At 32.4% G+C, this 18,998-nt stretch overlaps 2 protein-coding genes across 2 annotated transcripts; both read right to left on the reverse strand.

Annotated features, from left to right (window-relative positions):
- Positions 1-11,505: 11,505 nt before the first annotated feature.
- LOC104230524 (glycine-rich cell wall structural protein-like) lies at positions 11,506-11,999 on the reverse strand. Its single transcript, XM_070151213.1, has 2 exons — positions 11,744-11,999; positions 11,506-11,648 (listed from the first exon to the last, which is right to left on the reverse strand). Exons 1-2 carry the CDS (start codon positions 11,997-11,999, stop codon positions 11,506-11,508), a joined length of 399 nt encoding a protein of 132 aa, XP_070007314.1.
- A 2,024-nt stretch (positions 12,000-14,023) lies between these two features.
- LOC104230520 (uncharacterized) lies at positions 14,024-18,744 on the reverse strand. Its single transcript, XM_009783353.2, has 4 exons — positions 18,643-18,744; positions 18,428-18,521; positions 15,038-15,230; positions 14,024-14,432 (listed from the first exon to the last, which is right to left on the reverse strand). Exons 2-4 carry the CDS (start codon positions 18,479-18,481, stop codon positions 14,302-14,304), a joined length of 378 nt encoding a protein of 125 aa, XP_009781655.1. The 5' UTR covers positions 18,482-18,521; positions 18,643-18,744; the 3' UTR covers positions 14,024-14,301.
- Positions 18,745-18,998: the final 254 nt, after the last annotated feature.

Here is an 18,998-nt window from a genome sequence, read left to right on the forward strand (position 1 = left end):
ATAAAAAGGTCTGGATCTGAATTTGTTATAATCGCTGTGTATGTTGATGATTTAAATATCATTGGAACTCCTGAGGAGCTTCCAAAAACAGTAGACTGTTTGAAGAAAGAATTTGAAATGAAAGATCTTGGAAAGACAAAATTTTGTCTTGGTCTACAAATTGAGTATATGAAAGATGGAATATTTGTCCATCAATCAACATACACCGAAAAGATTTTAAAGCGATTCTATATGGATAAAGCACATCCATTGAGTACCCCGATGGTTGTGAGATCACTTGATATAAAGAAAGATCCATTCCGACCTCATGAAAATGATGAAGAGCTTCTTGGTGCCGAAGTACCATATCTTAGTGCAATTGGGGCATTAATGTATCTTGCCAATAATTCCCGACCAGATATAGCTTTCTCAGTAAGCTTATTGGCAAGATTTAGTACTTCGCCAACACAAAGACACTGGAATGGTATTAAACATATATTCAGATACCTCCAAGGGACCATTGATACGGGTTTATTTTATTCAAATGAATCCAAGCCATCATTGATTGGTTATGCAGATGCAAGATATTTGTCTGATCCACACAAAGGTCGATCTCAGACAGGCTATTTATTTACAAGTGGAGGTACAGCCATATCATGGCGTTCGACAAAACAAACTATGGTTGCTACTTCTTCAAATCATGCAGAGATAATAGCCATTCACGAAGCAAGTCGAGAATGCGTTTGGTTAAGATCTATAACTCAACACATTCAGCAAACATGTGGTCTTTCTTCGAAAGAGAATATTCCAACAATATTGTATGAAGACAATGCTGCATGCATAGCTCAATTGAAAGGAGGATATATCAAAGGAGATAGAACAAAACACATTTCACCGAAATTCTTTTTCACTCATGATCTTCAGAAGAATGGTGAAATAGATGTACAACAAGTTCGTTCAAGTGATAATTTGGCTGATCTGTTCACTAAGACATTACCAACCTCAATATTTGAAAAGCTGATATATAAGATTAGAATGCGTCGTCTTCAAGACATTAAGTGATTTTTCATCAAGGGGAGTAACTACATGCTGCACTCTTTTCCTTAACCAAGGTTTTGTCCCACTGGGTTTTTCTGGTAAGGTTTTTAATGAGGCAGCAAGCAATGCATATTATAAATAACTATGTACATCCCAATATTTTTTTTTGTAAGTTCTTAATGAGACACATTATCTTACATGGACATCCACGGGGGAGTATTATAAATAGTTTGTACATTGGATGCCCATGTTGTGAATAACTTAAAGATTAAATCTCCTACTTTATGTCCATCATCTTTAATTTTATGTCTATAAAAGGCTATGTAATTGCAATGGAAATATACACCAAAGTGAAAGAAGAAAAAACTTCTTCCTTCTTTCTATCTCTTCTTATTTACATTTTACAGCATTGCTTTTATTTTATAACATTCTTAACTTTTTTTCCTTTTTTAATTTTCTTTTATTTAATATTTTTTTAATCAAATTCGTTGTTTACACTCGCTTTATACGTGTGCATTTCACACATTTCGTCCAACTCAGTAGATTCAATCCCACATAAGCTTGGTCAATGGTCAGAAGCATTTGAAATACTAGTTTTGATCGAATAAAGGTGTCTGGATGAAACTTTGTGGAATACAAGGACCGGGATATCAAACCGAAATAAGTACAAGTGTTTCCTAGGCTATTCTGCCAAAATCAAACTCCCCCTTAGCTTTGAACAATAGTCACTCTCCCTCTCTTATCCTATGCAATATCAATTTTATTTTCTTGTAAGCATTCTACATCCACATCCGGTTTAAAAGAACAATCACCTAAACATGGATTTCCCTCCTCGTTTTTATACTTCCATTTATCTTGGGGAAAGAGCAATACTTTTCATAACTAAAATTGGACTCGCACATGCACGGAACCAAGATGCAACAACTTTACATATCTACAAGAACATGATTGTCAAATAGTTATACTCAAAGAAAAATAAAACAAAAATTACATATGATCTTCTAAAAATGATTATGTGATTTTTCTCCTATTATTAAAGGACGTAAGATTCAAATTCAAAATGACAAATAGTCGCACCAAGGAAAAGAAAGATAATGACTATTCCCCTGTAAGTCATGAAAAGTGTAATTTCTTCCGCTACCCCCTCCCCGCTCTATATCAATAACCATCAGAGAAAGATAATCCAATAAATATTACTAAATATTATTTACTTCACCAATATCTCTCTTTCCGTATAAATGCATAACCATTAGCAAAAGATTACCCAAAGAAGCAAGTGCAAACTTAACGCAAGAAAAAAATGATATAAAAAAAAAATTAAAAAAATTGAAAGATAAGAAGAAAAAGAAGAACACTTCAAATCCTACACCTACAAAATATATAATTAGAGCTTTAATGTATGAGTTCACGTCATACACAAATTTTGGCCGAATATATAGGCAACATTTGTTGTCGGTTCACCTTCAAATGTTGGAGCTTCTGTGTATGACAATTTATCAAACATAAAAGAACAAAATTAATCTAAACCCATCAGTAATATAATAGCAATATTTTAAATAAATATAATTATACATAGTAATTTGAAAATAAAAATTAAATAGCAAAAATCTCTACGAAAGATTCTACCTGCCAGACAAACTGAAGGGGCTGAAATAAATGGGCCATATCACATATGAAAATGATTAGAATTGGGAGATGTGAATATATTTCCAGATCCTCTTCAGAATAATTTTTCTTTTCAAACTTTTTTTTTTTTTTTGTTATGAGACTTTTGGGCTTTATAGTTGATAATTGATAGAAAAAGTTACGTGAGGCTTCTGACGTTCCATCACAAAGAAACGTTTCTTTATTGGGAATTTTTCATAAAGCACTATCTTTTAGGTCTAATTAGCTATCTATAGATACCTTTTGCTATATTACGTGTTATAGATACCTTTTATGTTTTTATACAATGTATTTCATGTATTTAAGCTGTTGTATTCATTAATACAACAAAAAAATAGGCGTAAAAACTGGAATTCCAGCTAAGTTTGACATGTATTTAGCTGTATTCAAGCGGCATTAACGTTAAATACAGTAATGTATCTGCGCAAAATCTGGAAGGTTAAACTGGTTAAAAACGGAAGGAAATCAAATCACATGATATTCTCCTAATTTAACTCAACGAACTAAAACGATCCCTCATTAATCTGTATTTGAAAGATACATAATAAAGATTATAGTTGAATAAAGAGAAATACATATGAATAATACAATTGAGTAGAACTATATACAGTTGAATACAACAAAATACAACTTAATTCATCTGAATAAAACACTTGAATACAACAAAATACAACTGAATACAGCTGAATAAAACTCTTGAATGCAACAAAATACAAGTAACTTCTGTTGAATAAAATAGTTGAATATAACTAACTACAACTGAATACAGTTGTATAAAACACTTATTACAACTAACTACTGCTGAATAAAATAGTTAAATACAACTGATTAAAACTGAATACAAGAGAATACGCATAACTTTTTAATACATCTAAAATATATAAATGAATGCTACTGAATAGTGAATACAGCTGAAATATACATTCGAATACAACTGAACACAAATAGGCGATTTGGGCGATCTAGAGAGACAAACAGCTTTATGGCTTCGCCGGCCGGCGGCCAGCCATTAATTCCGGCTGGTCATCTCCCTAACACATCTGCCCAACCTCCTACAACAACTACAAACAATCCCCAGCCCTCAAATCCCACAAACGAAGCCATGAATTACGCAAAAGCTGTAAACCCTACTTCAACGACCACTGCTAAGTAGAATCGAGCCGCTACAGTTGAACCAATTGCTCTTCGTCTATCAAAATCAACAAATTAAACTTATCCTAAGTGATTGTAATGGAGTGATAATGGAGGAGAACTAGAGAATTTGGGCGGGAGAAGAGGTATGAATCGTGGGTTGAGGGAGAAAGAGTAAAGTGTATGCAAAAAGAGAGAGAGAACGTGGTTAGTCAATTTTACTGTGATTATGTGAGAGAAAAGACTAAAAAGGAGAGAGAAAAATATTATTTAGCATATATGGTGCCTTAAATGTAGGATGTAACTATAATTAGATATTTGGCTATAAAGTATAAAAGGTATCTATAGGATGTAATATTTTAAAATGGTATTTATTTAAAATAAATAGGGTACTAAGATTTTCTATAAGGTGTAAAAATTCCTTCTTTATTTATGAAGCGTTTCAATTTCGAAAAGGTGAAACGGTTGTTTAGTTAATAATGAATTTAGGCATTTATACATTAAATTGGATATAAAAAGTAAGAGAAAAAACGCAAAAAATCCAGATAAAAGATAAATATGAATGATGTGCAATGAGATGTGCCACATCATTATTTCTTTGCCCAACTTTATATATATATTAGTGTCATAGTCCGCGCTTTGCGCGGCTCTAAAAGACGTCTATAAAATTTAAAAAATGAAATATTTTTTCAAAATTTTGTTGAAACAGAAAAAATATAAATTTTCATACATAACTAAAAGTAGATTTCTGCAAAAACTAATTAAGTAACCTAAACATACCAATTTTTTACTTCAATCCGGAGGTATTTTTAATTTTCAGAAACTAAACCAAAGTATCAAAAAAAACATATTGTACTACCTATAGTTTAATTTGTTTTAAACAAAAAAGTAAGAATATAAGTAAAATAGCCACGATGGCCTAACAGCAAAGGCCTAAAGCGAAGTCTGAAAACTATTCGTGTATATGAAAAACAGGTTTTCACTCATTGGTAAGTGTAATACCTGTATTTGATTTAAGTCAAGTACATGTGATCTCAGTTGTCTAGTATGCAAAACATAAGTGTAATACTTTCTTTGTCTGTTACTCAAATTAAAATATACACAGCCTATTTTCAAATGGTAGTATAGTATGGAGCATCACAATGAGGCTTGAAGACAAAGAAATAGAAAAACTAAAAACCTCAATTATTAATTAGAATCCACATTTATACAAGGATGTGGTTCAAAATTTGAAGGATGCCAACGTTGATAATCAATTTTAAAAGGAAAGATTGGTTATAAAATTGAGCAGGGACGATGCAGAAAAAAAGAAAGATAAAAGATACTGTAAAAGAAAAGATCGAATGCAGCAGTTCTGCCTTTGCCGCCATCACCTCTGCCAGCTTCATGGCCGCAACACCACCTATTTTGGTTAAAATCGCATTTGCTTTGTCATGTTGAGACCCCTTCTCCTTTGTATCCTTCAGATATGAATATACTCGAATCTGTTTAAATTTAAAAATATATATATAATTTCAGAAATATAAAGACCTCTGTAAGTACCTCATGAGAAATCTGCATTTGGTTGTAGGTTTATTTATTGTCACATGGCTTCTACAGTTGGGAGTTTTAGGATATAGTGTATGCACATGTACTTAACCTTGCTTCTTGGTAATGTTTGGCAATGCTGGGTATGATACAGATACCCCACACAAATCTCACAAAACTATTTTTTCACAATAGATTTATCACAACAGGGTGCTCTCTCCATTTCCGTTTCTCTCATCCTTTTATTGCAATTCTTCTTCTTTGTATCATTTAATGCACAATTGAAAACTAAAATTAAAAATTGTAACCGTTGGATGAATAGAAACGTAGATTGAATGCAAAGAGTCATCAAGGAGACCTAAATGTGCAAATGAAAAAGAAGAAGAAAAAAAAAGAACAAACAAAAGAAGCGACTTAAAAGAGTGAGAAAGGAACTTAATAAAGGAGGAAACGTGAGAGTAATAAGGAATGACATAAATTGGGTACTTGAAGAGATTCGAGCCTTTATGAATTTTTTAGAATTTAGTGTGGCCTAAAGAGTATAATAAAGGCTAGATAACTAAAAGAGTCAAGACATTATTTAGCTAATTTATTAAAACGAAAATAAAGGGAAAATGACCAAAAAATGAGAAAAAAGATAAATAGGAATCTTGGCCAAAGAGATATGCCACCTCATCTTTTTCTTTCTCTCTTTTATATATATATATATAGAGATAGATAGATAGATAGATAAAGATTCTTATGTTTTAGCTTTAAATAAATTTAGTATGAATAATAATTCAAATATTTCTTAATCTATTTCGTGTTACAAATATTAGAATAATATATGAGTTATGACGAACCATCTCTATCAAGATGACTGACACATTCTGTGTATTAGGGATGTTCAACAAAAATCGATAAACTACACCAAACCAATAATCTAAGTCAAATCGGGAAAAAACCCGACTGTGGTTTCGTATTGAAAAAAAATTCGACCATAGTTGGTTTAGTTTGGTTTTGTTTTAACTAAAAAAAATCAAACCAAAATCAAACCAACTCGATAGCACATTTATATAATTTTTAAAAATATTTTATACATATAAATATTTATTGTAATTTTGTTATTAAAGTTTTTTACAGTTTTATCTTTTAACATAGTATTTCAAGTTTAGACTTAACATTCTTGAATGATAAAAAAAAATTGTAGCCTATAAATGTAGTGACTCAAACAAATTTTAAATCAATACTTAACGAAAGAAATTCAATTCAACACTAAGAATGATGATAGTGTTGGATATCTATGTTTTAGTTTTGTATTGGTTTATAGTGAAAATGCATAATTTAGTTATCATTTTTTTTAGTGCTTAATTACGGAATTAGCTATACTTATTTTAGCATGACCTGTATAGTATTTTTAGATTATGTTGATTTTCATTATGTCTTATTAATTAACAATATTTTTTATATGCAATTTTATTATCTTTGTTATTGAATATTTTAGTATAATGCTATGATTTATCTCATATTATTGTATAGTTGTATCACTAAAGAAATATTTGGAACACAAGTTACATATTTTGTGCTATGAAGACTTTACCAAGAAAACAAAACCCGAAAATCCGAAGAAAACCGAAAAATCCGAGAAAATTCGAGATTGAAAAACCCACTTTGTTGGTTTGATTTGGCTTATAGATTTAAAAACCCGACACTATTAGTTTGGTTTGATAATTGCAATTCGAACCAACTCTACCTATTACAACCCTACTATGTACTATCAATAGAATAGATTATACCAAGTCACACACTCATACTCCGGAAATACATAAATAAAGAAATTCCACGATTGAACTACCAAAAGAAAATAGAATGCACTAAAAATTGGAGCTCTAAATGATTTATTTTGGACTCAAAAGCAAGTACTTTGTGATTTTTATAGATCTAATTCATTAAAATTCCATCCAAAAACGGAAGAATTATAAATCTTCAAAATAATTAATAGAAATTCCCCCCCCCCCCCCCCCCGGTTGAAATTGGAGAGTTTAATTTAAAGGAGCAAAGGACTAGCTTATTTGATGAGCTTCTTAACTTGTTTACAGTTTTGAATATGATCTTGTAAGTCCAAATTGTTAATCTGTCTCCTTTCAAGATTTAATTTATTATTTTGATTATTTTAAGAGAAATGCAAAGAAAGGTTTGGAACCCAATTGGTTGATTTTATTATCACTTCCTTTTTCCAATTTAATTGTGAATATAATTGTGTGTAAACGAGACACCTAGAATTAAAGTGAATGAAATAACAATATTTAGAATTTCGGTGTTTTCTTGAATGGTACTCCCTCCGGTCCACAATAAGTGACTAATTTACTTTTTATTTTGGTCCAAAATAAGTGTACATTTATATAATCAAGAAAAAATTCAATTTATTTTTCTAAAATTATACTTATGTACGTATCCCTAAAAAGTCTTTTATTCTTCACATTAAATTATGTTGCTAATTAATGGTAGTTTAGTCACACTAATTATTTTTGTCTAGAATTTAGTATTTCTTTAATGGATATGTCCAAAGCAAATTGATCACTTATTATAGACCGGGAAGAGTAACAAACAAGATTTTGGAAATATGCAAGTGTATTTATTAATACTTGGAATCAAGAAAGAATTATGTGTAGCACAACGTATTGTCCTAATTTTATCATGTTTTCCAAGCTTCGTTCTTGAATTATGTTGCCATCTAAAATATCTGACTATATTTTCTCCTGGAGAAACTCGCCTCGTCGATGCAAGATCTTTCTTATTACAGTACAACTCACAAAAAAAAATTGTGTATAGAGAGAAAGTCACAGTAACACTTCTGTTTCAAATGGTTTGAGCTTGAAAGCAACCTGCTATCTATCGATAGGCGAGAACATACTGATATTGACTGCTTCACCTATCTATTCTACCCTGTACGATCCGTTGTTTTACATTATTTATCAAAATAATATAGAAAATTCATATAAATTATCATTGAGTCGTTCTAATCTTGAAAAAAGTCTGTTACTCTGAATACAAGCTTATAATCTTTGAAGCATACATTACAATGAAGCCATAGAGTCGCACTTATTACAAGCTCTAATTGAATTGAGAATATTACAAACTCTCCCTAATATAAGTACTTCTCTCCCAAAATCGACAAAATTAGGAATAACAATAACATTATTTAGTGAAGAAAAAATGTTTATTAAAGAATACTAGTATTAGTACCGGCGCGATGCGCGGATAATTAAAAAGAACGATCTACACCATAAAGTTTAATATGTTAGTGTTAATATCATCTTTACAACCAAACATTAAAAACATTTTAAGACTCCAGTAAAACTTTCATTCCATCTCCTAATAAATGTTCCATAAAAAATAATGATACTATACAATTTGTTTGATATGAATGTTCCACAAAAAATAATGATGCTATACAATTTGCTTGATATGTAGCACGTGCCTAAGGGAACATTTTTGTAGCAAATGCTCATTACATATTGCAGTGCATTTTTCAGAAGTTGTCCTCAGTATTGAGTTTATCACTACAAAAAAATATGAGTAAAAATTCAAGAATTTCTGGTAAACCCCTGTCACTAACATTTTGGAAAATTGAAAACCTAATTATGCGTAAGACACCTTACATTTCCTAATGCTTGTATTGAAAGTACGAAAATCCCAATAGTTGCATGAATTCGATCTCCCTAAAATAAAAAATTTGAAAAGAAATTTAAGTTAGTAAGACGCATAAGTTGCAGAAAATACATCACAATTCGAAAAAAATAACATGTAAAAGAGTATGTACCTTTTCATCTTGAATAATTAATTCAATTAAATTAGAATATTCTAGTTTCTCGCGATCTGGAATGTGTCATAATCTAACAACACGACCCTTTAAATTCCAACTCATTTTGGACATTAATATTTCGCTGATATAGTTATAGTTTGGAGCTATACTTTGCAGAAGTTTGTGTGGAAGCTAAACCCTAAGTAATGTAGAGAAGTCAAACATAAGCAAAAGTTGTTTAAATAAAGATTCTTAAGGAAAGACAATCTAGTAAATCAATTTTTAAGTATATGAAATTTTTTAAAAAGGTATGTGTAAATCAATTTGTATGAGTGAGTGCACAAAAAATGATATGGATCTTCATTTTTTAGCTTTTGGCTTATTTTAATTTTCAACATTTTTTTTGTGGTTAATTAAAATTTGTTAACCACCAAGTCTTAATTTTTCTTGTCGTTTTCCTTTGTCCTCTTGTTCATTTTTCAATATTATTTCCTTTAATATAATATAGATGTAAGATACAAAATGTTTATTTAATTATTTCTCTCTTAAAAAAGAATACCTACAATAACTGAATTATACACAAAATTTAATTAAAAATATCTATAATAATGTATATTGTTCGTAAATAAGGTCAGATACAAAGCTTGTACTAAATATAGAATTATTATTTCAACTTAAAATTAATGTGTAAGATACAAAACGAAATTTTAATTGATTCTTTATATAAAAAAAGGATACCTACCATAACTGAATTATACACAAAATTTAATTAAAGATACCTATAATTATAGTATATTGGTCTGCTTAATGAAAATTGTGTCTTTTTTTTGTGTGTACGACCAAAAGATTCTACTTTAGTCATTAAAAAGAGAACATTTTAGTTTAATTAATTCTTTCTTAAATTTTTCAGTCTATTTTTAGCATAATATAGACGTAAGACAAAATATTTATTTAATTAATTCTATCTTGAAAAAGAATACGTACCATATTTGAATTATACACAAAATTTAATTAAAGATACTTATAGTAATATATATGATACCTATATTAATATATATTGTTCGCAAATAAGGTCACATACAAAGCTTGTACTAAATATAGATTTATTATTTCAACTTAAAATTAATGTGTAAGATCCAAAATAAAATTATAATTTGATTCCTTCTCGAAAAAGGATGCCTACCATAAAAGAAATCCTTAATAGTATTAGAAATCGATGATCCTGTAATTTTGTATGGCAAGTGTGAGTAATCATATATTGTCATGTCACAATGATCTTTTTCTTTTACTTATTTTTGGACTTTGGTCCATAACACGTTTTTGGAAAGAATTTTTTCTTTCCATTTTTATGTCAGCAGAATATTTCATACCTTTTTCTCTTACCCATATTAACTCAAAGTATTAATTTCATATTTCAACAGAATATTTGTCATATGTAATATTACTCCAAATATGGTTATATATATTCACGGACAACTCTATTTCATATTTCATTCCCACCAAAAAAAATTAATTATTAATTAGATACAAAAGAACATCAAATAATAATTTTTTGACGGAAACCATGAACTTATATATAATATAATCTAAATATGGTAATATATGTTCACGGATAGCTTGATTTCATCTTTCTTTCCCAGCAGATTTTTTATCCAATTAATAATTAGATACAAAAGAATATCGAATAATATTTTTTTCAATGTTATACAAATAGAATCCAACAAATAGATTTCATAAAAGTGCCAAGTGGTTTTTTCTCAATAAGCCACTTGGCTTAACTTCATGCTTCATTACTCTCCTTTTAATATAATATAGATAGATTGAGTAAGATCTTATTTTGCTACTTTATTTAAATTTTATACTCAATAAATTTTTAATATCATAAATAAATTTTAATTTTATTTTATATTTTAACATACTCCAAAATATAAATAGTCATAGATTATCTCAATTTACGTATTTCTGTATTTTATTTTTTTCTATTATAGTTTTTTAATGTTTAATTAATTTTTCACTTCCATATTTATAGCTAATATAGAAAAAAAGCTATGAGTGGATCAATATATAGATATACATATAGATACAAATATACATGTATAGATTAGATTTGTCTAAGATCTATTTAGATTATGTATAAGATTCATTAAACTACTTCCATTAATTATATTTTTATTTATAATTTTTAATAATTAATGTTGTATTAAAATTGCCAAGTGGCTTCATTTTAGCTTGCCACTTGGTTTAATCACACGCTTCACTACTTTCCTTTTAATATAATATAGATGGTTTGCTACAATTTGCCGTTTACTTCTTTATTATCTAAACTATATTTGAGCAAAATCCGGTGAAAATGGTGATACACCAAAAATCGTATAAAGACCTTATTCATCTTCAATAATAGGATCAAATGCCACATCTCCATCTCCATGGCCTTCACCAGCTCCGCCACCAAAACCACCCCCGCCGTTTTCACCGCCGCCTCCTCCGCCGCCGCCACCACCACCACCACCACCTCCATTGCTACCTGATCCACCCCAACCACCTCCTACTCCCCCACCAAATCCACCATTCTCACCTCCTCCTCCGCCACCGCCGCCACCGCTGCCGCCTCCATGCTACCTGATCCACCCCAACCACCTCCTACTCCCCCACCAAATCCACCATTCTTACCTCCTCCTCCGCCACCGCCACCACGGCCTGATCCAGTAAAATAGCCGCCTCCACCTCCACCGCCGCCGCCGGCAACATTTCCGATAATTTGGTCAATTCCGTCAAAGTCGGGGATGCTTCCAGATGGAAATTGTAGAAGCTTCCTTGCAAATGTTGTTTGCACAAAAACACACACAACAAACAACAGAACCAACTTGCTACACATCTTTGCACTTGCTGTTAACACTACGCCATAAAGTAGCACAGCTTAATTAGTATAAAAAAAATTAACTGTCTAAACACTGTTATTACCACAAAAAATAGAAAGACAAATGTAATTATGTTGCATATTTAGCAGTAATATAATCAACATTAACAACAAATTAAGATGAGAATGGCTTCTTACTTTGGCTCTTCTCGTATGTGTTTTGCACTGAAATGACCTCAGAGAAGAGCTAAGCAATTGGATGATTAATTTGAGATGCTTAGGACGAGTTTAAATAATATAGTAGTGGTAAAGTAACAGTATATGCTTGGGGATTGTTAATGTAATTAATATCTCACATTTACAAAGCGGAAATGCCATAACCATAGAATTAAATGTGATTAAGAAGACTTACGTTATGGTCATTCATTGTGAGAGTAAAAACTTACATGTTCTCTTTAGGGTTGTTTGGTTTATGGTCTAGTTATGTGAAGATTATAATGCAAATTACTAATGTTTATGTGGTGAATAATAATAGAGGGATTACTATGCGATAAATAAGAATACATGAATTTTTATGTACAGATAGCCTCATGTAAAGATATTTTTTTTCTTAAGATATTCTTATCTCGTTAAGTTATATCGGAATAGTAATATATCATTTGGTTTTTGGTATTACACTTCACATGACTTATGTGGTATTTAATATTAGAAACAATACGTTTTACTATTAGTTGTCGCTATCCTTCGGGTGTGCACTGGGTAATCTGTTCACTGTGCAATAGCTCACAATTCACACAGGAAATGTAAACCGCACTAGATCAGCCGGTGCGACGAGCTCTAACTAAAAAGGCCGTTGGTGAGGGGAATCGATCCCAGATCATTTTACTATTAGTTATATGGTGATATGAAGGGAAAACTACATGATACGTCAACCATATACATTGTATTTATCATTCGTAGCTATGCTTTCAGCAAATTTATAATTCGTAGCTATAGCAAATCCATGAAACAAGAGATTAATTGTTTTGAATTGAAACAAGAGAGCAACGAGCTCTCCTAGCTCAATTGGTTAGAGCGCCTATTAGTTAGCGGAGGTCTTGTATTTGACCCTCAACAAGAGCATTATATTATTCTGTATTTCTGTATTTTGCCTTGGTTGTATTTGTATGAATACAATCAATACAGGTTGTAACTGTAGGGAATTTTATGTGAAGATCAATTTTTTTATACTTCAAACGAGACGCCACCTTAACATATTCTAGATTTTATAGTAAAAATAGCACGAGCTAGCCAGTTTTCGGACTGGTCATTCAAAAATGACCAGCTTTTGCAAAGTCATTGAAAAATAGCCATTATTTTGCTACAACACGAAAAGTTCCAGCATAATATACTGGAGATCAGTGCATCTGTGTATGAACTTCTAGCATATTATGTTGGAACTCCAACACGCGAAAAGTTGCAGTATATTATGCTGGACCGGTACTTTATACTGGAGTTCCAGTATACTTATGCTGAAACCCCAGTAGATTGGAGTTACTGGAGTTCCAGCATAAGTATACTGGAACTCCAGTATATTATATTGGAGTATTTTTCCGAATTTTAAATAATATTTTCAATCAGATTTATCTTTACATGAAAAGTGGATAAATTTCGATTATTTTTGAAACTGTGGCTATTTTTGAATGACCACTTGTAAATCTGGCTATTTTTTAACTTATCCCGATTTTATAGAATTAATTGATGATTCAAAAATTTGAAAATCTAGAACTACTTGGCATAAGGTGGATGTCAATTTAAGAGGGTTTTTTCTTTTCAGGATATCAGTTTTTTCCCAAGATATCGATATTAGAGTTAGACTTGAAGAGAAATGTACCAAAAGTAACATCCACAATAAGTTAATCAGTTGGGGGAAATGAGCATGCTTTAACTGCAAATTCCTAAATATAAAGTTGAAGAGAAGGAAAATAGTTTCCAAGTTATCTGAAATCTCATCTAAATAAGCAAATGTGTATTACTACATCATTCAATTTGCACCAAAGTAATGGAGTGGCAAATTTTTCAATAAGAATAGTGCACGTTGAGATTTACATAACTGTATCTCTTTGCTTCATTTTAGTATATATTCATCAGAACTAATTTAGGACAAAGGCAGACTACAAAACTATGTATAGTAAAATGCTTGGACAGAGGAGGAAGTTCTCCAAAGAAGAACCAACAAGAAAAAAAGGCGAAAAGAAAGAGTGGGAAATATACGGAGACAAGTGGTTTTCCTACCCCCTGTCCACTTGAAATTATACATACACAAGTACATATCAGTATATCAAGGTTCCAGCTTCAGCGAAACCACTCTAGACTGCCTGTTACGCTTTGCCACCTTCGTGAAGACTATAGAGAGACATGATGGGGCCCACCATGGTCGTCGGACTCTTTGCTCCCCCTTCAAGCAAGCCACTGCAGGAATGAATTGAATCAATAAAGACGTACGAAACATAATAGCAAATGTAGGTTGAAATAAAACAGCATTGGCCATCCTTTAAAGCAACGGAAGATTCTCTGATGTTTATCAATGGTTAGTATTGACAACACTTGATATAGTGATCAAAACCGGATCACAAAGCTGAGTCTGCAACATCCTCAGTGTCTATGTATTAAGTAAATCATGCTTGTCATCCTTATGATTAATTGATTATTTAAGTGAACTGCTAGATCAAACTATTCAAAGGCATTGACGACCATACCACTATCATATCATATTCGTGACTAAGAGATCTCTCTTTAGTATTAAATTTTTTTGTCTTTTTTTCCCTTTCCAACACGAGCTAAGAGATCTCAAACTTCACACTAAGCGAAAAGATTTTTAACAAAACAAAGAAATTGCCAAGTCTTTCATCAGTCAAAGCTGATTTAGCACAAAGGATGTAATGAACAACCTTAATTGCATTGTTGGCCAAACAGAAGAGGCCGCGGAAAAGCGCTGGACAAACTTTGCATCAATAAACTGGGAAGAGTACAGATAAAATTGTTTAGAGTTGGAACGGAGAGGGGAACAAATGCACCTTTTATCCTCCTGAGCTCCTTGCACAGTGTTATGAAGTCTCCCCATTTCATGTGACACCTTCTTATAAACCGTAGAATCTGTTCAGTCGTAAACATGGACATACCCTCCAAGTACTCTCCGTTAACACCATTCTCTTTGAAAATCTGACGATAGCCACCGAGATTTATTTCTTCCAACCATAAGCCAACATCCTGCCAATAAAAGTAGCAGCATAAATCAGGCATTGCACGAGATACATTCTCTTTTCATGTTGTTTATTCGTTGAACAAGATACATTTCCTTTCTGTGTGGTTCATAACCACCCCTCAACCATTGAAAAGAGCTGGGGAAACAACTCCACTAATACCTAGGGGCGCAAGACAACTTTCCCAACTGTTTGCTTTATTTTACTAATTTTTAGTTTTTATTTGGGGGTGGGACGGGCAGGGGGCAAGGAAGATATTTTTCAAATGGATAAGTGTGGAACATAGCCCCAGGAGAACAATTCTGAAGTAAATATCTGGATCCATTTCGATGAACTAGTGAATAGCAAACTAAAATGTCATACATGGCAAGAGGACAATAGAAAGCTTGCAAATCTTGTAATAAGATGAACACACTCTTTTCAATGTAACAATTACATAAGCTCAAAGAATACTCGGGTCTCGTAAGCTTGCAAATCTTGTAATAAGATGAACACACTCTTTTCAATGTAACAATTACATAAGCTCAAAGAATACTCGGGTCTCGGTGTAGCATCTGTTCAAAAAGATTTGGAAAAATAAGAGAAGATGGTATCTCATAAAATAGTCAGTCTTCAATCCTTAAGTATAAGTCAGCCACTTCGAGGAATCGATGCTAGCCCTACACATGTGCATCCTCTTCAAAGAATGATGAATTACTATAGATCTCTTTAGATACTCGTTGATGCTTACCCTTGATAAAATGAGTAATGATGAACTCCAACGAATCTAGCCAGTATTTTATAATGCTAAAATTTGATCATAAGCTTTCATGTCACTACTTAAAAGGTAAATAAGGACATCTGCATTGACATTTACCTGCAAGGTATATGTGAGCGACTTTATACCTGGAGGTCAAGATAAGCTTGCAACCTTGGCAATCATGATATCCATTACATAACCCTCCTTCACGAATGAGAAGCTCCTATCCACCTCTTTAGGCTTCCACATGCTTGAATTTAAAAACACGACTTCATGTCACTGCTTAAAACTGTTAAAGTCGAGGTAAATAACGATGTCTACCTCACCCTTTTATTTGGAAGGTAACAAGAGCAACTTACCTGCATTTCAACAAGCTTGCAGCTTTGGAAAAAATGATATACATTACACATCCCTTTGGAAGAATGACGAACTTCTAACTACACCTCTTTAGGCTAAGCTTGAATCTGATTGTATGACCTCCATGCCAGAGGTAAGGACACCAAGAGTCTACCTCATCCAGTTTAATTTGTATATCCTATGCCGCTTCACACCAGGAAGTAGAAACAGTTGCAGCTTTGGCAGTCACGGCAACATTATACTCCCTCTATCCGATGTTAACTGACCGTAAGTTAATATATGATGGCAAACATAGATTATTATTACTGGAACTCTTAATTCATTTACTTTTTTTTTCATAGTCTTTAAGTGCTTAACTATTACCCAATTTTGGGCTGATACTTTATGTTTCTTTGTGACCTTTGCATCTTCTTGATGCTTTTGTTAATGATATTTCACTTCATAAAAAAAAAGTGCTTAACTATTACTCGCCCATCCCAGCTAATATGCCAGCCTTTCTATTGCCACCAGGACTTTGGCCTAGTAATAAGATTGCAACAGGTGATGTGTCGGTTAGGCGCATATCATAGGTTCGAACCCTATCACAAACGGACCTGGTATTTAAGTGGAGATGGATAAAGGGGTGGCATTATTATCCTCTAAGTTTCGAACTATGTGCTCCTGTCCCTAGGAGATTTTTCAGCTAGCGATAGGTGTTTTGGTTAATTTTGTCACAATTATTAGGTAAATGTTGAAATTTGTTAATAATCATGATGCAGAAGACATCAAAATCTACTAACAAGAAGATTCATTTTTGATGAGTTAGTTGTCAAATTTTTTGTTAAAGTCTATCTCTAAATTGTAATTGGCATATGATACATGAGACCCTCAACATGAAACCTCAAGGAATTTCCTTTATAGTGGCTACATGGGGTTGTGAAAGGAAAAAAGGTCCCACAAGCTACAGTATATACTATTAGGATATACCAAACTCATCATATCTTTCCTCAAATTTCCCATAACTCACAGATTCTAAGAATCCAGACCAAGATTACATGGAACTTGCTAACCCAAGGTTTAGAATTGGAGCTGCCATTCAGCCACGGTCGTACAAATGGCCTCATCAAAAGAGGCCTAGAGTGAGAAACCCATTTACTTTAAAACAATAATGTGGCCTTAAGTCCTTTAAATGTCGCACAAGCACCGTCATGGATGATGTCTTTTGCTTGCTAGTTTATATGGGAAAGAAGCTAGAAAAGGGTCATTACTGTCCATGTGTTTGACTAACTGTTCTGTTCCCTTCCCTTTACTGTGTTTTGGTATGCATTTTGCTTTTTTCCCCTTTAATATCGCTTTTCACTTATTTCTCTGCAATCAGTCTAAGTTATTGCACCCTTTCTTAATGTTCTTGTTCCTTCCAAACTGGTCATAGAAAAGAAAACATTCTTATAATTCATCAAATTCGATGTAATTAACATCCGCCACATTCCTACATTTAACTACTTTAAGGAGACTAAGGATTGCAGTTGTCTTAAAAATTGACAATCTTTCCTGATTTCAAACACCACTCGCTTCACTAGTAAACCCTAGGATAATTCTCTAGATCCTCTCCGCTATTCTAAGCAATTTATTATATTTTATATGGATTTCCAATGAAGGGTAACCTTGGAGCAGCGATAAAGTTGTCTCCTTGTGACCTACGTCACGACTTCGAGTTGTGGGTAAGCTACCATAATGACACAACTCCTTGGGGTGCGGCCCATCCTCGGACAACTGTGTGAATACGGGGTGATGTGCACCTGACTGCCCCTACTTATGGATTTCTAAACCCTAAAGTCATAGCCATAGACAATAGAAGAACTGTTTTCATAGTCATACTGACCAAGGTCAAAACTTTAACACCAAGGGCAAAAAAATGATAAAAACTTGCATTTTTCAACCATTAAAACCTACAATTATTGGATTATCAGAAAAAAAATCTCATCAAACTACAACAACATAATACATAGTCAGTTTATAACAGTTTAAATCAATATAAAACCCAATTACAAATAGCAGTAACTCACAAGATCTGGGATTATGATAAATCATAAACAATCAGAAAAATTAGGGAAGAAAAAAGCAGTTACCTCAACAGTCCAAATGAAGAAATCAAGAGGCTCTGGTGGCCTTTCTTTGCTCATAGAATCCAAATATACAAATTCCCCTACCCAAAAGAGGAAGCTGAAAATTTCACAGAAAAGCAAAACCCAAGATTAGATCAAAAGATATTTCTCATTCAACCAATAATTAACTACCAAACAAACACATAATAATAACAATAATAATATACCTAATCACCCACCTGTTTTGTTCAACTGTGTCAATTTTAGGATTTCTTTTTGGATTTCTATGTTTGTTGCAGAGAATGAGAGGAGCTTTTAATTGGGTTTCCTTTTTTTCTTGATTTTACTCGAAGTGTAGCGTCAGCTGTGCTTTTCTGTAACCACGTGGGCCCCACAGTAGGTCCCGTTGACCATTATTAGCATTTGCTAAATTATATGTGTGTGTTTATGCTTAATCTCCCTTCTCTGCTTCCACGCGATTTCTCGGTGACTTTCACTTGCACGCGCGCACTTGCCCTGGAAATTTTGATAATGACAATACCTTTTTCTATTTGGTGTAATCACTCACTCTAAATTCACTAAGAAAACAAGGCAC

The sequence above is a fragment of the Nicotiana sylvestris genome, chromosome 7, assembly GCF_000393655.2.
Source record: "Nicotiana sylvestris chromosome 7, ASM39365v2, whole genome shotgun sequence".
In the NCBI taxonomy this organism is placed as follows: domain Eukaryota; kingdom Viridiplantae; phylum Streptophyta; class Magnoliopsida; order Solanales; family Solanaceae; genus Nicotiana; species Nicotiana sylvestris.

What these genes read in the sequence shown, in the direction of transcription:
- LOC104230524 (XM_070151213.1), bottom strand. Translation starts at nt 11,999, where the DNA reads ATGTGTAGCAAGTTGGTTCTGTTGTTTGTTGTGTGTGTTTTTGTGCAA. An exon ending in AGGTGGTTGGGGTGGATCAG is followed by an intron (nt 11,649 to 11,743) that starts GTAGCATGGAGG and finishes GGGGTGGATCAG; the next exon opens with GTAGCAATGGAGGTGGTGGT.
- LOC104230520 (XM_009783353.2), bottom strand. Translation starts at nt 18,481, where the DNA reads ATGAGCAAAGAAAGGCCACCAGAGCCTCTTGATTTCTTCATTTGGACT. An exon ending in TCTTCATTTGGACTGTTGAG is followed by an intron (nt 15,231 to 18,427) that starts GTAACTGCTTTT and finishes TTTTATTGGCAG; the next exon opens with GATGTTGGCTTATGGTTGGA. An exon ending in GGAGCTCAGGAGGATAAAAG is followed by an intron (nt 14,433 to 15,037) that starts GTGCATTTGTTC and finishes TCATTCCTGCAG; the next exon opens with TGGCTTGCTTGAAGGGGGAG.